This window comes from Nilaparvata lugens, chromosome 2 (genome assembly GCF_014356525.2).
Source record: "Nilaparvata lugens isolate BPH chromosome 2, ASM1435652v1, whole genome shotgun sequence".
In the NCBI taxonomy this organism is placed as follows: Eukaryota; Metazoa; Arthropoda; class Insecta; order Hemiptera; family Delphacidae; genus Nilaparvata; species Nilaparvata lugens.
In genome coordinates, this window is record NC_052505.1 from 31,110,621 (window position 1) to 31,137,484 (window position 26,864).

General features: G+C 34.8%; 1 protein-coding gene across 2 annotated transcripts; it reads left to right on the forward strand.

The window, feature by feature from the left end:
- The first annotated feature begins 789 nt into the window (after positions 1-789).
- Positions 790-24,357, forward strand: LOC111047789. Of its 2 annotated transcripts, none has more exons than XM_039421004.1 (6): positions 790-935; positions 11,046-12,042; positions 15,105-15,313; positions 18,893-19,039; positions 20,788-21,035; positions 23,139-24,357. In XM_039421004.1, the coding sequence occupies exons 2-6, from the start codon at positions 11,046-11,048 to the stop codon at positions 23,329-23,331; spliced, it is 1,794 nt and encodes a 597-aa protein (XP_039276938.1). In that variant the 5' UTR covers positions 790-935; the 3' UTR covers positions 23,332-24,357. The 2 variants fall into 2 exon arrangements, with proteins under 2 accessions (XP_039276938.1, XP_022189322.2); XM_022333630.2 differs by lacking the exon at positions 790-935 and adding an exon at positions 4,837-5,017.
- The last annotated feature ends 2,507 nt before the right edge of the window (positions 24,358-26,864 follow it).

Here is a 26,864-nt window from a genome sequence, read left to right on the forward strand (position 1 = left end):
AATATATATCAATGGATTTGCAATGAGAATGGCTACATTAATTATTTTAAAACCACTGGCTCATTTTCCTTTAAAACCACTTGTTTAGAAGTTAATCAAAGAGAACAAAAAAATCAAATCACAAACCCCCTAAATTTTTACATATATATATTATTTTATCAAGAAAACTGTTAATTTTATTGGAAAAATGAATATAACTTATATTGTAGTCCATAATGTAATGAATCGGATGGCATACAATAGAACTGTTTCCGATCAATGGTTACCGTACAGAGATAATTGGTTTTCCGTGTTTAACTGCATTTTTCATGTTTTAGGGGGCTGGGGCGGAAAGCTCCAAGGGGATTTCTTGGGACTTTTGGGAGAATGACCCTCTGGGAGGGTTCTATCGATGGTGAGAAATTCAGCTTTTATTTAATTTTTGGATCAAAACTGCTTTTTTGGACCTTCATTGACTGGGCTATTATTAAATAGGTAAATTACTATGCCAAATGTCCAAATACTATCTTGTTCTAAGGAATATTTGTACCTGTGACAAAAGATGTGAAGATGGGAAAATGAAAATTTTGAAGCACAAATCCCTCAACCCTGAACATCCTTTATCCTTGTTCAATACTATAATATCAACTGAAAAATCAAGAATAAAGTTTGAGTAGTTACTTGAAACTGGCGCGATGCAAATTCAGACTTGTTGTGTAGGGAAACTTTGGGGCAAATTTGTCAACATAGGGAAATTTGTCTGTAGTACTGGCACTCCTGGAGGCAAGCACAGCCACAGAACAAGCAATCGAAGCAAATGACGAAATTACAGACGAATTGGACTCTGCTTTCTCCTGCTTTGTCTACAACAATAATTATTGTGGAAAATAGCAGTTTATGGAGTTTAATTCAATTTTGTAGTATATAGTTGACTTTTAACTTCTAGATTTTTACAGGTATGATATCTATCTTTCCATAAACTAGATTAAATTTAAAGTGTCAGACGATTTCTGGAGGTTATGTTAACCTACCTTGCGATTTCCGGATTTATCAGTTTTATTCTCATAACATGATCTATGTTTAAAATCTTTTATAGTCTTGTTTTTTATCATAATCATAGAAGATAGCATCAAATTTCAAAATTTACAGAGATTAGTAAACTAGTAAGTTTTTATCAACTTTGTATAAAATAAACAATAACATCTTTGTAACCTCTGTAGCACGTGTTGATAAATATAATTTTCAGTTAACCAATAATATTTTATTAAACCACACTATTTCTGTAAAAGATTATTATCTCTAAAGTGTATACTGTATATCTTGTAAACTTATTTTTGTAGTTTATTTTTACAGCTTTGAAAGCATGTAGAAAAAGCCACAACTTTCTAAGCCAAACTAGTTTCTTCTGTGTTTTCAACATTTTTTGCTTGTATTGCGCCTTTTTTCCAAAAATCCTAGTTTATAGGTTTCTTAATTGAACTAACCATTATTTAATTCAAAATTTTCCCTATGAAAATAACAAAACTAACCTAGTAAGCATATTTGGCAGTACGTCTTTTATTCTTCTACTGATGGACATTAATTCAAAAGTAAGACTACTAAGTATATGCATTTATATAAAATATGAAGGTTTAAATAATACACTTATAATTATACACATAACATTATTTTATAATTGTAAATTGAACGATTATTAAATTTATTTGAAATGGGAAGATTTCAAAAATTAATTACAATTCAGCTGATAGCAATATCATATTTTTCAAAATAAAAGTAGGTACCTAAAATAAATTATGTCATCTCATGATGATAACACAGAATTATTAATCATTATTGTAAAGCTGTGTTTACACAAAATTCATTAAATGTTTATTTTTTCGTACTTATAGATTCTATTAGATTATAGTATTATACTATCAGATATATTAGTATTATATGCTGCTACTTACACCAAATTTATATTAATACCATAAAAAAATTTATAATATACCGTATACAAATATTATGATAAATATACTATATTCATTATATGCTGATGCTTAACACCAATTTATATCCATAAATTACATCATACATAGAATGTGTGATAGAATGAATGGGGCTCAACCAACTGACCCAACTCCCATTTGACCCAACCTACCACTAGACCCAATTTTTTAAAATAGAGAGAAACCGCAAAACCATTTGACCAAATAGACATCTGACCCAATATACCATTTGTCCCAACTCTATGAATATCAAAAACCAACTGACCCAATTGACATCTGACCCAACCTACACTTGACCCAACTACTGTGCTGCACTCTGGCAAAACGTCTGCAATGTTCCAGGCTTGGTTACTCTCTACTACGGTCTACTCTCCAGGTAAAAGTCTAGAAGGCCTTGAAACCAAGCACAACTGTTTTGACAGTTCTTGCTATCTTTGAGGTTGGATTTGTGTTATTTTGTGATTTTGAGGTTAGATCTGTATTATTAAATTTGGATGAGCATCTTATCAATCAGTAAATGATTGATGATTATTCAATTTGATATAGGTAACTTTTCACAACTAGATTTTACCTTACTCCAAGTATTGTAGTCTATTGTTGCTATCATAGTTTTATTAAGTCAGAAAAAAGCTGTTGACAGGTATCCTACAGCCTACGATATAAGTTCTGTAAGCCAATGGAATTGAGTTACTGTATTGGAAATAGAAATTGGAAATGAATATTTATGGACATTCCTTATAACCTAGGTTAAACCTACAACATAAATAATTGTAGAGAATGACTTTGATGGAATCTGCCTTAAAAAATTTCCTCACAAGTTTCTTCCCTCAGTAAATTTGGATAAGTGTTTCTAGAATACATCGATTTAGAGTAGCCTACCTACATAGTTTTATGAATATTTCAGAAGCTATGTTTCTGGTTGTACTATTTATTTACTGAGAAATAAACAATTTGCACAACGAAATTTGTAAAAAAATCAAATAATCTCCATGATATAGTACTCTACAATTCTCGGTTACCGGCACTTATGAGACTGCATTTCTCAGTTGAGTTATTTATTGAAGTTGTCGAAGGAGTACCACTCATCAAGAAGGCATTGATGTTTTGCACACCATAAACTATGCCACGAGAGCGCAGCACAGTAGTTGGGTCTAGTGGTAGGTTGGGTCAGATGTCAATTGGGTCAGATGGTTTTGTGATGTTTATAATATTGGGGCAAATGGTATATTGGGTCAGATGTCTATTGGGTCAAGTGGTTTCGCTGCTTTTCTCGATTTAAAAATATTGGGTCAAGTGGTAGGTTGGGTCAAATGGGAATTGGGTCAGTTGGTATGCACCCGAATGAATGATAGTCTTGTAGGGAAACATTCACAATTTCTGCATCAGCTATGATTTTTCAGGAAATTGCCACTGTTAACACTATTTTAAATATGTATTATATTATGTAATAGTATGAATATTTATCGGTTGCAAACAATATCTTTGTCTGTCATAGAATGCATGATTTAGCACATATATAACAACAAAATGATTTTAGAGAATTTAGAGAATTAAAATGTGAAAAACTAGTTTCATCGCATGTCAAAAAAATATACAAAATTGATTGTTTAGAGCGCCATAGTGTGAATAAGATGCAACTTAGAAAGCAGTAGGCCTAGGTACTACTGTATTTTACTGTTTACTATGGTGAAGAGAGTCAGCCACGCCGTACCGCGTCGACTGTTTCCCCTTCCACAGGATCAAATCAAATCGCAAATAAATAACAATATACATCAATGGATTCGCAATGAATGTGGCTACATTAATTATTTGTCTAATTCTCTTCATATTATTTGCTTCGAAGTTAATCGGAGAAAACAAAAATCAAATCGAAAAACCCCTAAATTTTTAAATATATATATTATTTTATCAAGGAAACTGTCTGATTTATTGAGGAAATGAATATGACTAATATTCTAGTCCATAATGTAACGAATCGAATGACTTATGATAGATTTTTTCCAATTAATGGTTACAGAGATAATTGATTTCCAGTTTGCTGTGGCTAAGAGAGTCAGTCGCGCCGTTCCGCGTCGACTGTTTCCCCTTCCACAGCGTCAAATCGAATCGAAAATACATAACAATATATGTATCAATGGATTTGCAATGAGAATGGCTACATTAATTATTTTAAAACCACTGGCTCATTTTCCTTTAAAACCACTTGTTTCGAAGTTAATCAAAGAGAACAAAAAAATCAAATCACAAACCCCCTAAATTTTTACATATATATTATTTTATCAAGAAAGCTGTTCATTTTATTGGAAAAATGAATGTAACTTATATTGTAGTCCATAATGTAATGAATCGGATGGCATATAATAGAACTGTTTCCGATCAATGGTTACCGTACAGAGATAATTAATTTTCCGTGTTTAACTGCATTTTTCATGTTTTAGGGGGCTGGGGCGGAAAGCTCCAAGGGGATTTCTTGGGACTTTTGGGAGAATGACCCTCTGGGAGGGTTCTATCGATGGTGAGAAATTCAGCTTTTATTTAATTTTTGGATCAAAACTGCTTTTTTGGACCTTCATTGACTGGGCTATTATTAATAGGTAAATTACTATGCCAAATGTCCAAATACTATCTTGTTCTAAGGAATATTTGTACCTGTGACAACAGATGTGAAGATGGGAAAATGAAAATTTTGAAGCACAAATCCCTCAACCCTGAACATCCTTTATCCTTGTTCAATACTATAATATCAACTGAAAAATCAAGAATAAAGTTTGAGTAGCTACTTGAAACTGGCGCGATGCAAATTCAGACTTGTTGTGTAGGGAAACTTTGGGGCAAATTTGTCAACATAGGGAAATTTGTCTGTCTGTAGTACTGGCACTCCTGGATGCAAGCACAGCCACAGAACAAGCAAATGACGAAATTACAGACGAAATGGACTCTGCTTTCTCCTGCTTTGTCTACAACAATAATTATTGTGGAAAATAGCAGTTTATGGTGTTTAATTCAATTTTCTAGTATATAGTTGACTTTTAACTTCTGGATTTTTACAGGTATGATATCTATCTTTCCATAAACTAGATTAAATTTAAAGTGTCAGACGATTTCTGGAGGTTATGTTAACCTACCTTGCGATTTCCGGATTTATCAGTTTTATTCTCATAACATGATCTATGTTTAAAATCTTTTATAGTCTTGTTTTTTATCATAATCATAGAAGATAGCATCAAATTTCAAAATTTACAGAGATTAGTAAACTAGTAAGTTTTTATCAACTTTGTATAAAATAAACAATAACATCTTTGTAACCTCTGTAGCACGTGTTGATATAATTTTCAGTCAACCAATAATATTTTATTAAACCACACTATTTCTGTAAAAGATTATTATTTCTAAAGTGTATACTGTATATCTTGTAAACTTATTTTTGTAGTTTATTTTTACAGCTTTGAAAGCATGTTGCATGTAGAAAAAGCCACAACTTTCTAAGCCAAACTAGTTTCTTCTGTGTTTTCAACATTTTTTGCTTGTATTGCGCCTTTTTTCCAAAAATCCTAGTTTATAGGTTTCTTAATTGAACTAACCATTATTTAATTCAAAATTTTCCCTATGAAAATAACAAAACTAACCTAGTAAGCATATTTGGCAGTACGTCTTTTATTCTTCTACTGATGGACATTAATTCAAAAGTAAGACTACTAAGTATATGGATTTATATAAAATATGAAGGTTTAAATGATTCACCAATATGATACAAGTCATTGTTTTAACGTGTAGTTGCCGATAGAGAACCGCTAAATCTGATACACAATGTAGGAACCAAGTTATCTTAGCTAGTGTTATTTCTATTCATATTTTATACACCAAATACTTAGTTCATCAAATAAATAACTTGAAATTGTATGTCGCAGACCTTCCCAAAAAAAAAACATTTGATCAGCTAAGCACTATTAATATTCATTTGAATTATTTAATAATGGATTTACATAGTAGTTCCAGCGGTTAGCGTAAAGGTATGTTTATTGGTCTAATAATATTGCCAAAAAAGCCTCATTTCTTCATATATAGTGTTTCTATTTTTTGCCACAAGATAAACATGACACGGCGTGAATGCTATTTTGCCAGTTTTTGATGATTTTTTTTTATATAAATATTATTTGAGCATAACTTATAACCAAAAGATTCAAGAAACGTGTGATATGGGAAATCAAGAGAAATTAGCGTTTTACATGTACATTATATTTTTTTATTCATCAATATAAGGCACAAATCATAGATATAATTGGTTAAGTAACAACAGGCACAACCTGAAACTGACAAGATTTTTTGCTGAGAATAATGCTTACGAAAGCTCTAGACTTGTGCGTGATTAATATGTGAGGAACTACATCTTTGTGATAGCTCCGAACCTCCAGGAGGGGGGGGGGGTGTTTAAACTCATAAGTTCGATATTTATAGGACATAGGAGTATACAGTCTGCACTGCATAGATAGTCCTTACAACGGGAGTAGCAGGCACATGAACATTGTATCAACTTGTAGCTAAGCGGCAGCTTATCAGCGCGAGCATGGAACCAACTGCTTTCCCATATTATACTGCAAATTTTCAAATTTGTATGCAGTTGATGTTTCCATATTATCAATTCGAGTCCAATATAGGTAATATTCCATTGCTAAATTAATGTGGAAGTAATTGGCTCAGTGGTGGCGCAGATAGGCCATAGTTGAGATAAGTTGAGGTCGATAACCACACTACTCCCGTTGGACTGGTGTCTATTAGAGAAGCCAACTCCGCTAATTTAATTTAATTTTAAGAACAAAATCGCATCCCGGTGGTCTAAATTCACATAAATCTGTACTATCACGCATCTAACTTCATCATCCTTTCCGTTGAATTCTTACAATTCAGATTGATCATAAATCGAAACAGAAATATTGCCTTAATATCTTCTTCATTTTTTCTTTACCCACACTTTAGCAATCAGTAGCCTAATATAGCCAAATACTTGAATACCTTTATCGAGTTATTTAAAATATTGAAATTTAGAAAATTGATGCAACCTTACTCTTTAAATACTAGATATTGATTTATTAAAAAATAATTGTTGTGAAAATCACTGAAACATACTCAAAAGGTTATAAAGTTATTATAGTTACACTCACTTCCAACTGTTATTCTTCCTTATAAATGAGATCAATATTTCCCAACGTTGAACATATTTTAAGTGAATTTCTTAGTTACTTTATCTAAAACTCTTTCACCGACCGGTGACCCATCTGTCCCGGTCCAACTGCCAACTGGCCAATGCCCCTCCAACCAGCAACCACCTCATGCACTAGTATTTCTTCGAAGCTCATCTGCTATTTTTTATGTCTGCCCTTAATTGTTCCTCTCTTCCTTACACTCTCAAGAGAGGCTACTCTCTACACTCATCCTCACCAACTTATTTACATACCCTAACTATTATTATTATATTATTATTATTATTATTATTATTATTATTATTATATTATTATTATTATTTGAAAATTTACATATTTGAGGGCACCAGGAACTGAATACCATTATTGCCCTCATAACACACATTGAGCATACAATTTGAAAATATAATACATTAAAATGAAAATATAATAACTTAACTAATATACTATTGAGTTTTAGAAAAAACAAAATACAAAAAAAAATAATAGAAAACCTTGCAAATATGAAACTTATAGTATAGCAGATAAAAGAAGAAGAACTAAGTATGTAACTAATACTGAAGAATTCAAGAAGAAAAGAAAAAAGAAACAAAGAAAAGAGAATTATGGAAACTTTGCAAATATGAAACTTATAAATAAAAACACTAATATATTATGTAATACATAGGAAAGAAAAAAAAACAAAACTTAACAAACATAAATCTTATTCAAGTCCCGCCTGAACACACTGTCTGAATCAAAAAAAATCTAATGCATCATTAAGCCTATTGTATAATCGAAGAGACCTAAACAGGGGAGCATTGTAACCACTGACCGTTCTACATCTGATAATATCAAAGGTGGGATGATCTCTGGAGTTGAACGCAGGAACATGGAACCTGATCAATGAGAGCAGCGAAGGAGAAGAAAATCGACCCCTTAACAGACCATGCACGAAAATCAATGATTCTCTCTCCCGTCGTAATCTCAATGATACAAAGTGAAAGGTACCTCTCAAACGGTCTGTAGGAAAACCCAAAGGACAGGATTGGCCGAAGCGCTAGTAATAGAGAAACCTTAAAAACTTATTCTGAACTACCTCAAGACCATGAGTACACAAATCAGTATAAGGGTTCCAAATCACAGAGCAATATTCCAACACACTCCGGACCAATGACACATAAACAGTACATATTGCATCAAGGTTATTGAAGTTAGCTGTATTCCTCATAACAAAACCTAGCATTTTATTGGCTCTAGCTATGCTATAGTCTATGTGTACTGAGAACCTGAGACAGCTATCAAAGATTACACCCAAATCCTTACATGTATCGACTCTTTCCAGATTCATACCATGTACTTCATAAGAAAAGTTCAGCTTCAATTTTTTTCTAGAAAATGAGATACACTTACACTTCCTAACATTCAAGTCAAGTCCATTGATAGAAGACCATCTAGCCAATCTGTCAAGATCTTGCTGCAACAAATTACAATCATTGGAGTTAGTAATCTCCATGTAGAGCTTTACATCATCAGCAAAGATCAAACATTTTGCTTTCTTTAACTGGAGAGGCAGTTCATTGATCAATAGAAGGAATAAAAGAGGACCGAGTACACTCCCCTGTGGAACTCCTGAAGTGCTGAAAAAGGGAGTTGATCTAGAACACCTGACCATAACATAATTGGTACGATGGAATAAGTAACTTCTGAAAAGATTCACAAGTTGCACACAAAACCCCAAATCATCAAGTCTCCTCAACAGTGCTCCCTGATCAACACGATCAAATGCTTTTGCATAGTCTGTGTAAATGACATCAACCTCACCTCCAGAATCCATTACCCTCGAAACATCCATAGTGAACTCCATCAAATTGGTGACCACAGACCTTCCAGGGAGAAACCCATGTTGACAGTCCGATATCAGAGGACGGGAGTAACACAAAATCTCACCATACAAAACACGCTCAAAAACCTTTGCGAAGACTGACAGCAGGGAGATCGGACGATAGTTATCAATCAGATCCTTTCTGCCAGACTTGAAAATGGGTATTACCTTGGAAATCTTCCACCTTGTAGGAAATAAACCTTTCGCCAAAGATAAATCGAATATATATTTCAATGGGTCAAACAACACATCTATGCAACCTTTCACTATGAATGCAGGAACCTCATCCTCACCAGGAGTAGTGAGTGGCTTCATTCTATTAATTGCCCTCCTTATGCTCTCAACAGAAACTGATGAAATAGCTAATGAACTGGAAGCCAAATCCCTTCTAATTCCATTTTCCTCACTAATCTGATTCACGTTATCACTAAAGGTGCAAGTAATTGGAGTATAAACCGACTTGAAGTACTCAGCAAAACCATCCGGCAATTCAGATCCCACAAAGGCCCTATCACCGAGCTCCATCCTCTGACAGATCCCCTTAGCCTCACGCTTACTATTCACAAACTTCTAGAACTCCTTCGACTCACCCTTGATATTTCTCTGTACCCTAGTCATATACTCATCATGAGAACAGGATATAAGATTCTTCAGCTCTCTTCTAAAATCGTTGAACCGATTTCTATGATAGGCCGAAAAATTTTTCTTCCGTGCGAGTTTGTTTTTCCTCTTAATCATCTGTATGATATTCCGATTAAATTAATGTGGAAGTAATTGGCTCAGTGGTGGCGCAGATAGGCCATAGTTGAGATAAGTTGAGGTCGATAACCACACTACTCCCGTTGGACTGGTGTCTATTAGAGAAGCCAACTCCGCTAATTTAATTTAATTTTAAGAACAAAATCGCATCCCGGTGGTCTAAATTCACATAAATCTGTACTATCACGCATCTAACTTCATCATCCTTTCCGTTGAATTCTTACAATTCAGATTGATCATAAATCGAAACAGAAATATTGCCTTAATATCTTCTTCATCCTTTCTTTACCCACACTTTAGCAATCAGTAGCCTAATATAGCCAAATACATGAATACCTTTATCGAGTTATTTAAAATATTGAAATTTAGAAAATTGATGCAACCTTACTCTTTAAATACTAGATATTGATTTATTAAAAAATAATTGTTGTGAAAATCACTGAAACATACTCAAAAGGTTATAAAGTTATTATAGTTACACTCACTTCCAACTGTTATTCTTCCTTATAATAATAAGATCAATATTTCCCAACGTTGAACATATTTTAAGTGAATTTCTTAGTTACTTTATCTAAAACTCCTCTTCCACCGACCGGTGACCCATCTGTCCCGGTCCAACTGGCCAATGCCCCTCCAACCAGCAACCACCTCATGCACTAGTATTTCTTCGAAGCTCATCTGCTATTTTTTTTTGTCTGCCCTTAATTGTTCCTCTCTTCCTTACACTCTCAAGAGAGGCTACTCTCTACACTCATCCTCACCAACTTATTTACATTCATACCCTAACTAATCATAATCAACTCCGGCTATGTAGATCAATATTATAATATCACTGATTAATAATCACATCTAGAAAAACACTCTTTGTAATTTGTCAAGCGACTTTGAACGCCTCTACAGCTCTCTACACCTCTACAGCTCTCGTTGTATTAACATCCTCTTACTCGATAAAAATGAAAAACCAATCTAAACTTATTCAATTCTATCTTCTGCACATAGGCATAAACCCCCATCTGAGCTGTCCTTCCTATACCTTATTTATTAATTGAGTTACAATTAACACACATCTAACAGTTTAATTTTCAGACGATCCTTCTTGTCTTTCCAATCACTCTTTGCAGGAATTATATTTGACGAAAACTCATTTGTTTTCAGGAAGCACATTTCTTGGGCTTGCAGCTTATGGAATGAGTTTGACTGTAGTTTTCTAAAAGTAGCCTATTGCATTCATCTGTTGTGCTAATTTTGTGTTGCCAGATGTCTACCTCAATGGATGGCGAAGATGATGTAAATAGTCAGGATGAGCTGAGTGAGATAGAGGCTCGTCTCTACTCCATAGTCCACTACAACGATCTCTCGAAGCCGCTGGACGAGAGCATCGCTTCTCAATACGACATCGAGGTCACCGCCGATCAGCAGATCATAGTCACTCTCAAAGGTCAACCTGATGAGGGGGGTGAGGCCAGTGAAGCCAAGCGACAGAAACTGAGTGAATTTGGGGGTAGCGGTGACTGTGCTACGGACCAAAAAAATAATCAAAGTAGTGCTCAAAGTGATGGAATTTTAGGAGAAATTGATAAGGACAAAATTACTTCACAAACTAAAACTTTAGGAGATATTGATAAAGGAGACGGTGATGTTTTAGTTTTAACCGTAGAAGAATCTGAAGGCTTAGATAACACATCTGAAACAAATCCTCCAAAACCTGATGAAAGGAGCAACCATCAACGATTTGACCCCGCTGTTGACAATAGTGTGAGTAATAAGGGTAATGAATCCTTTAACGGTGGTGTTAGTCCGGGTAAAAAGAAGAAGATTAAAAAGAGAGGGAGAAAGAAAGACAATGAGTGGGTTGTTGATTTAACGTCAGATAACGAGGATTCTGATTGTCTAGTTGTTAGTGACGAAAAAAAAGGTAACGTGGAGGATGATGGTTTGGTTTTAAATGTATTGGGTGATGTTGAAATTGAAAATGAAAATTCACTTCCGACTACAAATAAGACTGAAGAAAAAATTGTTGAAGGTGAGAAAAGTGCGGGGAGAGTTGATGTGAGTGGAAAAACTGTTGCTAATGGAAGTGTGGAGCGAGAACGTTTAAAGTCGAACAAAAAACAAAGAAGATCGAGAATAAAGATGAAAAGGAAAAGTTTCAATTGTCCGAAAACGTGGACGGCGTCAATGGTGAAATTCTACTGTAAGACTTCTAAACTACGAGAAAATTTCAATCATGATACGCTCCTCGTCAAAATGAGAGGTAATACCAATTCAATTAATTTTCATTTTATTTTTGTAATTTGTTTATAAATATTGTTTAATGCTACCGGCTTTAAAAATTCGTCTCAAAGAGTGAATAATCTATTGGTTAAATACTTTCTTTTGTTTTAGTGAAGGTAATGTCAGATCGAATTAAATTCAATTCACGAAATTTTTTCACAATTTCAGAATCAAATTACTTGAAATTGTCACAATCACTTTTTCAAGTTATTAATAAATGTAGAAACTAGTTTCAGTTGCTACGCCAACTTAACATTGAGCATATAGAAGCTTAAACTTCAGTTACTAATCTCTATTCACTATTCACTCCCAATCACTCTTCACCTGCCGACTATTCAATGTACCAATCCCAATCTAGATAACATGAGTGTCTGAGTCATCTCAGAACGTCTCAACGTCTGCTATTTGCCCCTTTTTACTCACTGAAACGACCCGACAAAACAGAAAGCTCTACGATTAGTTGATTGCCAAACCAATCAACCAATCTGAGAACATTCCGTCGTGTTGTGTCGGCGAGAAATCTGTGAGTATGAAAACGACCATTGGCAGAGATAGAAAGTCTGAAAGTTTTGAAAAGAATGGATTTGGTAATAAATTATGGAAAGTTTAAGTTTTTTATTGACGAAAAGGTAGGTGGACAAAAGATATGTGGATCCAGGTATTAAATTTTTACTTAGTACCAAGGTAGCTTAGGATAGGTACCAAGGAGATTACATTTTTATCGCCCAATTTTGTAGCTGAGAGTGACGATTACCCGCAACCCGCAATCATTCATTTCACTCTGGTAGAAAAGTTGCATCTCCGTACCTAGATGCTCTAGTAACTATTCTATATTATTCAAAACAAATTTTATCTCCAATACTCACAAATGTGTGATAACAAATAAATGAAAAGAAAACAACAACACATACAGCATAATTGGTAATAAATAATCAATAGTCGTTGACACAATAATCAATAAATACAAAGTAAAGGGAACAAAGGAAAAACATCTCGAGGCTTAGCCTGTGGAGGATGGGGATCAGTTTCATATACAGAGTGCTTCAGAAGTAGTGTCGAACATTTTAGGGTATTGTTCCGGAATGAAAGGAGACTACAAATGTCGTACAGTATTTGAAGTGTCCAAAACTAAGCGGTTATCCTTATAGTTGCCATTTTGTTTTTTTCACTTAGGAATTTTTATCTCAAGAACGAAATTTTGTATTGATCTGAAATTTGGTATGAATATTTATGCTATCAAGACTCAACTTGAAAAAAAAACATAAAAAATTGTCAATGTAAATTTTCAAAATGGCGGCCATTTTAAATTTTTTATTGCAAATTTCATGACAACTATTCACTTGACAAAAAAATTACAAGAGACAAACAGCAATTTTTATCAAGATTACCTTATTTATTGAAATTGGTCGAAGAATAACAGAGGAATTAGGCCTAATTCTTTTCGTACTGCATGCATGACCATTAACAAACAAGATCATCTGTAAAACATTGTAAATCAGCTATATGGCCATACTAGCCGTCAGGCTCGCTTCGCTCGCCATATCCGTCTAGCCAGGGGTCTCCGCCCCCTGGACCCCCGACTGGATCGTCCAGGAATGAGATCAGCAGGCTCGCTTCGCTCGCCTGCATTTTTCATTTGAGCATTTTTATCATATGTTAGGACAATCCAGTCGGGGGTCCAGAGTAAACGTCTGGCTAAACGGATATGGCGAGCGAAGCGAGCCTGACGGCTAGTAATATAATATTCCCAGGATTGAAGTAGCAGTGCCCAATCAATTTTTCCGCGATAAATGCATTTAAATCTTCAACTTGGTGCCAACCTAACAAAGTCAACTCAACTTAATGCCAACCTGACAAAATTATTAATTTAGTTGCCAGTTAACAACTGTTTCGAAGAGGTACTCTATCTAGATTATAGTTCTATAGTAACATATGATATAGAAATTTCAATTATAATTAAGAGATTGGGAGAAGAAGAATATACATGCTAAAAGACGAACTTTAAACCCTTAAAAACAACCCTTAGAGTTAAAATATTGCCAAAAGATTTCTTAGTGCGCCTCTAAAGGGCCAACTGAACATACCTACCAAATTTGAACGTTTTTGGTCCGGTAGATTTTTAGTTCTGCTAGTGAGTGAGTGAATCAGTGAGTGAGTGAGTGAGTGCCATTTCGCTTTTATATATATAGATGGAGCCATACCGAGTTTCTAAGCTTCATCTTAATACAATTGGAATTGATAATTTAATATTGATGTTTGAATGGTAAAAAGTTGTCATGTATGCAGTACAAGAAGAATTAATTTCTTTGTTATTCTTTGACCAGTCTTAATAGACTGGTAACCTGCTAACTCGCATCAATTATTCTGCACTCTCAATCAGTTTCAGACATTATTCAGGCTAAAAAAGAAAATAATTGTATGCGCTTGTTGCTCTATTTAAACTTATTTTGACTATTTAAAATAATTTCATCTTGAATGTATTTAAAGGAATGTACAGTATGTAGATTGCATTTTATTGCAGGCCTTATTGGTAAAATGTACTCCCTGTTGTTCATTTATATTATGGCAATGAAAAAGCTGCTGATGTCATCCATACAATAAGTTATTTGTTGTATATTTATTCATTTTTTACAATTTATTAATTCATACAATAATTACAACATCAAAATGATAGGAAGATAAAAAAATAAGGTAACCTTGTGCTATTCCTCTCCCAAATTTAGATAAGGTTACAGATAGTCCGAAATTGGTTGTCTTGTAGTTCTTCACTTCACAAAATGTTCAGTCCTTTATTATTTTCGCAAAGTATTTTCAAACCAAACATAGAAGAAATATTTCACATTATTATCACTAAAATAGGGAATATTCCACATATTAAAGAAATAATATGCCTCTTTGTTGATTTCCTTAAGAGATTAAACAATTTAGGCGCCAGATATATTAATTCTATATTACACTATTTCACTTCAATTTGTGGAATTTTGTTCGACATGATTAGATGTTTCTTTTGTAACCGATATGATTGACGTTCTCCTTTGGCAGCCAGCAACATTCCGCGTGACAAGTGGGTTGTCTCGAAAGTGGACAAGCGGCCGCCCAACAACCGGCTGTCCCACACGCGGTGCGACCGCTGCCGTCAGTTCGGTCACGTGAGCCGCTTCTGCATTGAGCCAGTCAAGCCCATCATCTGCTACATGTGTGGGGGCCACGGACACCGCGAGAGCAGGTGTCCTGAGCGCAAGTGCTTAAATGTCAGTCAAACCTTTCACCTTATTAGTTTACTTATTAGCTACTTATTCGTAACTCATTTGATGTTCATGATGGTTTGTTTAGGCTACTTCAAACTCTATTTTTTCTTAGTAAATCAGTGTTACACAACATCCATTCATTCATAGACAATACATTATAATGCGGGTAGATTCAGTTGGCCTGTATACTATAGTCTGATCATCGAAAGGAGAGACAAAAAATAAAGTTTGCGCTTGTGTATTTTTTTCATTGCGGTTGATGCCCACAAGCTTTTTTGCTTGTGGGTGAGTAATGGGAAGTGCGAGGGTGAATTGTGAGATGATCAAACGTCCATGCCTATTCGATTGGACCAGGTAGCACTAGCAGACTGAGGGTGCAACGCCTTAGTCAACTCGGCTATCTGGTCGGCCAGATTAATTTAAAAGTGGTTACTCCTATCAGCTATTAATATTGCTAAATTAATAAATAAATGAAAATCAATATAGGTATAAAAAACAAAATGAAGTTTGAGGTTGAGTGGTAGAGAGGTAGAGAAGTCTCAACTCCGCCTGATAGAGAATATTTTTTTATTTTCAAAACTAACAGATGCTTTGCATCGGGGAAGTTGGTCTTGTAAAATGCAATCTCCGTATGTCCAGGAAACATCAGAGAATAGAATAAATATCTATTATTTTGCTTAATCACGTGGATAATCTTAATAAGGGTTAAAAAGTTATGGCAAGAAACATTGGTTTTATCATGTCTCGAACCCACAATCTTTTTGATTCATGAATCGCGCGCGCTACGAACTAGACTATTGAGTCACTTGGAGGAAGCCCTGTTTTGTTAGGCTTCTATGGCTACGTATAACAAACTGGAAGCATGACGAATTGAAATCTTGACAAAACATGAAGACGATTTGACGATTTTTGAATGGACCTATAACCATCCTCGGTAAATGAAAAATCTATATGTAAAATTTTATGTTAATCAGTTCAGACATGATGATGCGTCATTCGTGAAATTCCTATCCCCTACATGTATAAGCCGACTCTTCTTTTTATTATATTTTAGTTAAGCTGATATGAGTCATCAATTATATACAAAAAAAGGTTTATGTTTGTCTCTTCCGATGAACAGACTATAGAATAATGTAACCTGCCCGCAAAACAGAATTAGGCTATTTAAAAACATCGCAAACAATATCAAAACTATCACAGTTCATTTGTATAAAGCTTGGAGATAAATATTCTTATAGATAATTAAATTTATCTTTTAAATGCTCTGTTCATAACCAAATTTTTGGAATATCTCAATCTATCAAAATATTGGGAAAGAACCTGTTTTGATATGTGCTTGTTCTTATTTTGCAATCATTTTTATGATTTGTGTACTATTATAAATGCTTTCTGTGTTGTGGTAGAAATTCATATTAGATAGAACTGTTTGAAATTACCACAACTTATTCATTAGGAAATTAGAAACTAGTTTCGGTTGCTTCACCATTATCAATCTGTAGAAAACTCCAAAAAACTGGTTTATTAGAGATAATAATTTAGCAAATGAGACTATTCAAGCTGTAACAATTTAAAATAGTTTTTTGTATTAAATAATTTACTTTCGTTCATGTAACTCATGAAATAGTGCTTGGTCCAGTACTGTAAAACGACATCAAAAGATTACTCTTAACGATTAGGCTACTAATTTTGGTTACTGTATCCATTTACGTTCTTCATTAAAAAAGCATAATACAATTCTTGTATAATAGCGAAACCACCTCCAGTTAGATTCTCCGGCCTCGGGAAAATGGTAACATTGCAAAAGTAGGTTCAGTCAGTCCGATTTTAAAGCAGTGAAAAGCAAGTCAAGTTGGAAGAAATAAGGTTAAAATGCATTGAGTTATTCAATGCATGCCGTGCAATTGCAGTCTAGCAACTGGTAACGTGAGATTCGCTTTATTAAGTCAGCATCTGATTAACACTGGAGTTGGTATCCTTGACTGTAATTAAACAAAGCAGACACATCTATCCTTTTCGTTGCCATATTGTTTTTAGACAATGTAGAAAGATAATTAATTACCAAAATTTCAGATCTCAATTATAGAAATTCCTTATTAAATCATTGAAAATATATTCTTTTGACGAATAAAATTTAACTGATTACGGTAGTATTAGAAAGAATGAACATAGGATATATTGGGAATGCTGTCCACTATAGAAGGCAGTGGTAACGCAGAGAATCGGTAATTATGTTGTCCTGGAATTTCCACTGATTTAATAAAGTGAATTCAAATACAGTAAATTGAATTCGTATGGCTTTTGATGGTGGGTAATCCCTTACGGGAAAGTCTCACCTCGCCTGAATATATCATTCAAGCCGTCAATGGGCCTTATGACTGTCATACTTCGGCCGGGACCGACATAGGTGACCTGGTCAAAAGCTTTTGGTTATGAGCCCGGGATCTCGGGGCTGCTAGCACTCTTTCCACTAGACCACAGATCACTCCTATTCAAATTCAATAATTTATTCACATCCAATAATACAAATTGTACAACAAGGCAGAGTCAGAATAGTTTATAAACATACAATAAAGCACTATAGACCTAGTATTGCAGAGTTTCCAGATCGTTGGACTAAACTTCCCATTTGTTTGTCATAATCAATAAATTGTGTCAGAGATACTTTTGCTCTTATGCAGAAGATCCTATTTCATCATACTATGAATCACCATATACCTAGTATTGCAGAGTTTCCAGATCGTTGGACTGATTTTCTTCAAGATTCAAGATTCGTTTTATTAACCATCAGGCTACAATTATAGCATTAGGCAAGTCATAATACATACTTTTAAAAAGTAGTCTACACACAATTGAACAGAAAATCGATACAAATTGAACAGATAAAGCATATCTACATTACATAAAATGAATTCAATTCAGGTATTCAGGTATTCCTCAAGTGAGTAAAAGGCATTATTTTTCAGATAACTGTGTACAATTTTCTTAAATTTGTTTGGAGGCAGATTCCTGGTTGTTTGAGGCAGTTTATTATACAATATGCACTGTTGGAAAGTATTGCTTCTCATAGTTTTAGTGAGTCTTATTTGTGGTGCTACAATGTTTCTACTGTTCCTGGTATTATATGCATGGTAATCTTCATGAATGGAAATTTTTTTTTGAGTTTTTCTTGACGTGAATTAAATTGGAATAAATGAAGAGAGATGGAAGGGTTAGTATACCCAAATTAGGGAAATGTGGCCTGCATGAATCTCGCTGTGTTAGTCCTAGGATAGCTCTAAGAGCCTTTTTTTGTCATAAGAACACTGTTTTAGCATGAACGGAATTACCCCATAGACGCACACCATAACTCAAATGTGAGTGGAAAAGCCCAGAATAGGTCAATATGAGTGTATCCAAATTCACGCAGCCTCGCAGTCTCTTGTTCTAAACTTAACATTTGTTTGCCCTAATCAATGAATTGTGCTCTGCTTTTATGCAGAATATCCTATTTCAAGCCTGAGTATAATTATTATTGTAAAGGTAATGTGGTGTGCTGAATTTTTATTTATATTTTTGTAATAGTTGATGTATTTGTGTTGTCAGTGTGGCAGAGAAAGTGACATCTATGTGGAGATGTGCGCCGAGTGTCATTGCGCCATCAGCGAAGGCATCCTCTACTGTGCGATCTGCAACAGTCTCACTCACCACACTAATCTCTGCCCCAACCTCTGGAGGGCATTCCATATGACTGTAAGTCAATCAATCAATCATTTTATTCAATAAAAATGCATTACAAAATTGGTCCTGAATAGATTTTACAACAGGTGCCTACAAATAATAAAATACAATAGCATGCTGATTATTTCATTCACTCACTTGAAAATGGCATTAATGTTGAAACATGTGAACTATTAGACGTTTTTAAAAAGGGTACTTGGATATTTTATATGTTGGTTAATAAGAGTAGCCCTCACCAAAAAGTTGATAATAACATGCTAACTTTGAACAGTATGTCTCATCAAACATGTTCATCAGTTGGAGGTATTCATCAACTTAATGTCTATAGAGAGAGGTCTTAATTTTAGAGAAGCCTCAATATGGCCGCTCCACATGTCACATCGGCCGGGACATTTGAAAATCTTATCTCTGGGGAACCTGAATAACCTAATTCCGTCGGAAGACTTATGATAACTGAGGTGAGCAATGGCCCGTTTCCTCTAGAAAATATAGTCTTTGTATACTAGAAGAAAAAGTAAGCAAACTTCAAAAGAAGACTCAATCGGCCATATTGAAGCTGAATGCTGCATCATTCATTGCCGCAATAACATAATTGAATCTTGGCTTGACCTCTTTCTACATACCTTGTACCAACTGAATCCAATTGTTTGTTTGTATTTTATTACTGCTGGATACCGCAATACAATTGAGAATTGTATTCAATTTTATTATGTAACTTTCGCTTCTGTTATCTACCATGCATATTGAAAATATTTTCATGTGGCGACTCCTGTATGAAATTGCTGCTAGTTTAATTCTGAACTCTGATATTCAAGTTAGTTTAAGTCAGTGGAGACGATAGGGAGACATTGTTGTCAGTTTTCTTTTTCCACCTCCTTCTATAGTAGATTGTTGTGATTCAAGTGTAAATCTGAACTGTTATTGTTGATTAATATCAACAACTAATCAATTTTATCTCAAATCTCTTTCATTTGTCAAGAAAAAAATATTTTTTAAATGATTTAATAATAAATTCATAATTGAAATTGAATATTTTGGTAGTTCATCATATTTCTACATAATTTACAATCAATTTGGCAACGTGGCGGAGTTGGAAAAATATAGAACTGTCTGCTTTGTCTTATGACACACGTATAGCAAACCATACCGGTTTTAATGTTAGGGCGTTACCATATTAGGCGTTTTTTCCAGGCCCTCACCCAATCAGCGAATTGTAGAGCTCCCTGTCCTGCAAACTCTAAGAACGCGTAATATGGTTTCGCCCTTGATCAGGTGAAGAATATTTTGTTATAAATCTAATGGGATGAATTTAGTAACAGCTAAGTACACTCAGTGGCAAAATGGAGTCAAAGAGATTTGGCAACCCTGTTCTATCTTTCTTCACTGCCATTATAACGTGGACCTCACTATAGAATCCAAACATCATTTTAAGTCAAGTCAAATCAAGCTTTAGGCCCGCCGCAATGTAGACCCACGTTAATCCACGAAAAGCAACACACGCCGTGGGATGTTTTGTAAACCATTGCTATAGAATTATTCATAATCAATCAGCTGACAAGTGGATTATTCAATGCATGTATTACACAGATGTCTGGAGAAGCTTAGCAATGGTTTACAAAACATTCCACGGCGTGGGTTGCTTTTCGTGTATTAGCTTGGGTCTACTTTGCGGCGGGCCTTATTCCAGTATAAAATTATAATCTTATTTCAATACTATCCATTGCTAGAATCTAAACATCATGCAAAAATGCATGTTTCAGACAACATCGGGCCCCCTAATGGTGCCGCACACGGACATGAGCCGACGAAAGTTACACTGCTCCAACTGCGCAAGCGAAGGTCACATGTTCCACGAATGCCGCAACACGTTCCACGTGACCCCCTTTGCGCTGTGCGCCGTCTCACCTGTTGTGCCCGACTACAGCCGTATTGCGCAGCACTTTGCGCAGTTGCGTGGCGACCAGCACTTGTGTATTGCGCTCCAGTTGAGGAACGACCAGTATCAACGGTAAGAAATTATTTTAAGCATTTTTTGAACTCGTAATTTGAAAATAGCTTGATTAATTAAACGAGCCTTAGCGAGTTCTCACTTTTGACTTATTCAAGGCCAAAGTCGGTGTCCGTCTGTATGTTCTACAATAACTTAAGAAAGAATTGATCAATCAACTTCAAATTTTGAACACGTATTCTTCGAACCTTTTCACATGTCAAGTTCGTTTGACAGCAAAATTGACTCACTCCTTCGTCCTTTTCTTTAATTGTTTAATTCATTTAAAAAAGCTGATGCTCTTTGTTGATTTGGAATTGTTAATTTATTCAATCATTCAGAATTACACAACTTACAGAAAAGTACCACAGGCTGTTTGGGAGTTATCACAAAGACTGTCCTTTATGCATTTTTATACCATGAAGATGATAGCTCTCGTGAACATGGTCTGGTGTATATTTTTGTTAAGGCTGTTCGGTACACCTTTTTATTTTTATTTAAATTGGATAATCTTTTTCAATATAATTGTTAAGATCGTTATAAGAGTGAGAAAAGTGGTAACTGAAATTTTCAAGTTATGAGTTGTTGAAGTGCTATAATCCGTTTTCTTTCCAGATCATAAACGGTTTCGAAATTTCTAATATGCGTTTTTTCGCGATTAATGCCAAAATAAACAAGTTATCGAAATTGCAATAAATGTTACTTTTTTATTTATGAACGATATGGGGAGTAAAATGTTTCAGTTAAAGATTCAATTTTTATGGGGAGTTCAAATAATATAGTCGAAACCGTTTATGATCTGGAAAGAAAACGCAATCTGAAAAGTTAGCACTTCAACAACCCATAACTCGCTTATTAGACCACTTGAAACTTTCAGTTGCCACTCTATTCTCACTTTTTCTCACTCTTATAATGATCTTAACAATTATATTGAAAAAGATTATCCAATGTAAATAAAAATAAAAAGGTGTACCGAACAGCCTTAATACTTACTCACTACATTTTAAGTTACTTTACTGAATAGTTTACTTAATAGTTACTGAAAAGTTTACTGAATAGTCATTTGAGTAAGTCGATGTAAATACTACTTCTGGTCCTATCAAAACTTCTCCAATTCCAACTCTGTTAGCGCAGTTCAGACGCAACTAATCTGTGTTTTTGTAGCATTATAACTCCAGATTATAATATTTGGATGCATTACTGAGAATTGAGAAATTAGTGGATTGTTGAGTAGTTTGAATTAGTCTGATGTGAGCACCCTACACCCGTCATCGACTTACGAAAACATGAATAGTGCACGTCGAAAATGGCTGAAATTTTAGTAAATATTAAAATATAGAAAAACGATACACCAAAACCTGCTAACGAGGGTCATATTCATGGTTAGATTGGGAACTTTTCAAACTGCCCTCGTACTCATTTAGTACAATCTTCATTCAAGATAATCTAGTTCACCCTGACGCCAGCCACTAACGTAGTGTTTTTCTGTGGATTTTCGACTGACAGACGAACAGTCTTCTGTGACAGATCACCAGTCAGGTTATTTCAGACTTTATATCCTACATCGGTTATTTTATTTTGCTTTTTATGGAAATTGAAATACTATGCTATTTGAGTGTTTTGAAATTTCTGCCTACAAGTTGATGCATTTCTAAAGAGTGATATGGGCATAAAAGTAATGTTGTCAAACATCTTTTATGCCGGTAACCACAGACTGTCAGCATGAGTGAGACAGAACATTGTAAACTGTGTTGAGACAAGGATAGCAAGCCTCTGTTAAAGTTCATGTTAGTATAACGTGAATTTCACTGTAGTCGACAGTTCTCTCTATTTAGAACAAAGAGTAATTGTACGGAAAAGCGCTGTTTTGACAGGCCTTGAAAGAGAAGGAAAACAGTTTAGAGCTATCATACCTGTTGTCTCCAAACTTTGTAAATAAATTTACAGAAAATTGAATAAATTTGAAAAAACATATATATGAAATTTAGCACATCCATGTTAACTAAAGATGTTTCAGTTATGAAAAAAGGTCAGTTGCAATTACACCGCTGCAAATTTTCTTGTGACTGAAGCATCTAGAGCAAAAAGTTTAGCTGAACTAATTTTCTTTTTTGTTTCGATCAGGTTGGCAGCAGCTGAGGGATGCTCGTTCCTGCAGGAGTTGAGTGATACGGAGAATGTGACTCTTCGCATGCAGGAGCAGAGCTTGACTATTGAGGGGGAGCATGAAGCCTACTACCCGGTGTGTAGGGCGGTCGCCATGTTTCTGGCTCAGGGTAACTGTGAAACTGTTGAAACTGTTTCTCTTTTGGAGTGATAGAGGTAATCAGTTGCAGTGTCTGAATACTGTTGTAGGGTAATAACAGTTCTGTGTAACTGTTTCATTGGTCATCTATTAGGGTTATCACAGTTACACTGTTCCTTGGCCAGGATAACCGCTAGAATACTAGATAACCGCTTAATCAACAGATCTCAAAATGGAAATTCATCCCCAGTTATTCTTAAGAGATTCCGTATGTAAATAGATTGGAAACGAAATCCATATAGGTGGCTGTGCTACTTCAACTGGTGACCTTGTCAAAAATGTACTCTGGTTAATCTGGGGTTAACTATTGCAACACCTACTTATAGAATATTAGTGATATGTTGTTTTTAGGAAGTCCCTTTTAACTGCTCGTGCTATAGTGATCCTCCTCTTTAGAAACGTATAACATACTTTACTGTATTGATGGAAGAGTACACCTGACAGATTGTTATCATGCAGTTGTGAACAGGTCACTTAATGTATTTATTAATTGAATAGAGCAAAAAATACAATTAGAAAAACTAATTTATTGACCTAGTTCTTTTCTCTTTCTTATTCGCTTCAGTTTATTTAATATTGAGAACATGCTAGTTAATTTTGAAGATCTGATTCATTGATCTAGTTTCTTCTCATTGTGATCAATTTAATAATAAACATGAGCGAGTTTTTTCGAGTTAACCCATCTATTTCACAATTATTCATCCATATTCTTTGTTACCATTCATTTAAGTAAGCTAGGCAGGAAATTGTATCCTTGTCTTGAAATATGATATTTGAAAATCAATTTCAATCTAAATGTCGAAATATTTGTCACATTTTTTTGCCTGTAGCATTTATCTTAGTAATGTAGGAGGGGAATTATTGTGAAGATAGTTCAGTCACGAGAATAGGTATGGCAAGTGAAGAATACGTGAAGCCTACGTGTGGTTGGCTGCCCTGTTGATTAGTGCAAAACATACATCAAGAGAAACAGAGCAAATATTCCCTTCTCATGCCTCTACAATTTAAAACATATATATGAACTATCTATGACATTATTATAAAAAGTAGCTTATTTACTAATACTTATTTATTGACCTAGTTTGTTTAGTTTCTCCTTGAACTGTTAGCAAACCTTAACAATAACACCAACATTTTCCATTCAATCATTAATGCTGGCAGTTGAAGTGAATCTCACTACAGCCGACAATAACTCTTATGGTCAGTTGAGCGTCTTTTGGAGTGGAGCTCTGCCCCTGAGACATTGATGTCACGGTCAGCCCTATTCACAGCAAACCTTGAATCACAGCAAGTTTGCACGTGTACTTTGAGACTTACTGAATGCAACAGTGCTCTGTGACATGGCTGTGACTTAGAACGGTTGAGACTGATTATCTGATGTGTCTCTCTGCGGCATGACTGTGAGCCAAAAAGGCTCTGTGAGGGATGACCGAGACCCAAAACCAGACCGCAGACTCAACTTGAGTTGACCTTTCTCCGGATTGGTTACAGCCTTCTGTCACGTCAATTAAAGCTGTAGCGATTGCTCTGATGAATCCGACATTGCAATGTCTGTAGTGAAATTCATACTATCAGTATTCGTTGAATTGGAATTGTTGATTAGGAATGTTGTCAGTCTTGAAGTGAATTTCACTAGAAACTATTATGAATCCGATATGATCGGTTTAACTGATAATCCGGATTAGCGTGGGTCTACTGTAATAGAAACATGCCCTAATCGATTCAACTATTCAGTTTTGTTACTAGTAAACTGTAATTATTGATGCACATATATGACTGATTCCTAGTTTGACATTTTAGAGTAGATAGGCATCAAGAAATGAATCCATTTTTTTCGGGTGATATGTGCACCTTTGAATCTTAAGGCTTACGATTTTATTTCGAACTAAGTTTGTTAATCAACTGGGTTTCTATTCCTAACCTAGGAAGTTTTAGGGATTGATCCCTTGTAGCGACCTCTGAATTAAGTGGGTGAACGAAATCGCCAATAAGCTAACTATGACTAGAAGAGAATAATAGAACTAATCAATGAGAATAGAACTTAAAGAGAGAATAAAGAACTCCGATTATAGAGATACTTACAACGTTATTACTCTTGAAAATGCTCCATCAACAGCTCTATGTCACTTTTGCACTGATGTGAATTGATTGTTTGTCTGGTCAGCAAAATGTTGGATGATGTTAGATCGCCTCGTTTCAAAGGGCCTTTGTTACATGTACAAACGAGAAAGTTTAATTTAATTTATTCTCTGAGTTTAATTTTGTAGAGTACACTTATTTACCAGCAGCCCATACAAGAATATTATCTTCAGCAGGACTATTATTTATAATCATCAATTAATGGCCTTAATACAATGGATATAAGCTTCTAACAATAGAATAATAGCTTCTAGTATAGAATATATACTGTAGGGCTATAAAATAAAACAATTTTAGCTTCAAACAAGGAATATAAAACCTTTCTTTACTGGACTGTGATATGGCTCATTATTTACTAATAACATGAAATATAAAAGCCATTAAATGAATTATTTGTGCAAATATCTTCTTTTTTTGTTAGCATCATGCATATGGATACAATATTCTAACATACAATATGAATCTACTACATAGAGCTCTTCACAAAAAAATTTAAGCCCACATACAGTATATGGCCTTGATGCAAATGGATCAATCTCCTAACATGGAATATTCATCTACTACAGATTGCTCTTTTCCCATAAATGAAGCTCTTATAATATAAAGCCATATTATGGCCTTGATGCAAATTGATCAATCTTCTAACATGGAATATATATCTACTTCAGGATGCTCTTTTCGTGAAAATGATGCCCGTATATAAATGGCCTTGATGCAAATGGATCAATCTTCTAACATGGAATATATATCTACTTCAGGATTCTCTTCTCGCGAAAATGTTGCCCGTATATGGATGGCCTTGATGCAAATGGATCAATCTTCTAACATGGAATATATATCTACTTCAGGATTCTCTTCTCGCGAAAATGTTGCCCGTATATGGATGGCCTTGATGCAAATGGATCAATCTTCTAACATGGATATATATCTACTACAGGATTCTCTTCTCGCGAAAATGTTGCCCGTATATGGATGGCCTTGATGCAAATGGATCAATCTTCTAACATGGAATATATATCTACTTCAGGATTCTCTTCTCGCGAAAATGTTGCCCGTATATGGATGGCCTTGATGCAAATGGATCAATCTTCTAACATGGAATATATATCTACTTCAGGATTCTCTTCTCGCGAAAATGTTGCCCGTATATGGATGGCCTTGATGCAAATGGATCAATCTTCTAACATGGAATATATATCTACTACAGGATGCTCTTCTCGCGAAAATGATGCCCGTATATGGATGGCCTTGATGCAAATGGATCAATCTTCTAACATGGAATATATATATCTACTTCAGGATTCTCTTCTCGCGAAAATGTTGCCCGTATATAGATGGCCTTGATGCAAATGGATCAATCTTCTAACATGGAATATATATCTACTTCAGGATTCTCTTCTCGCGAA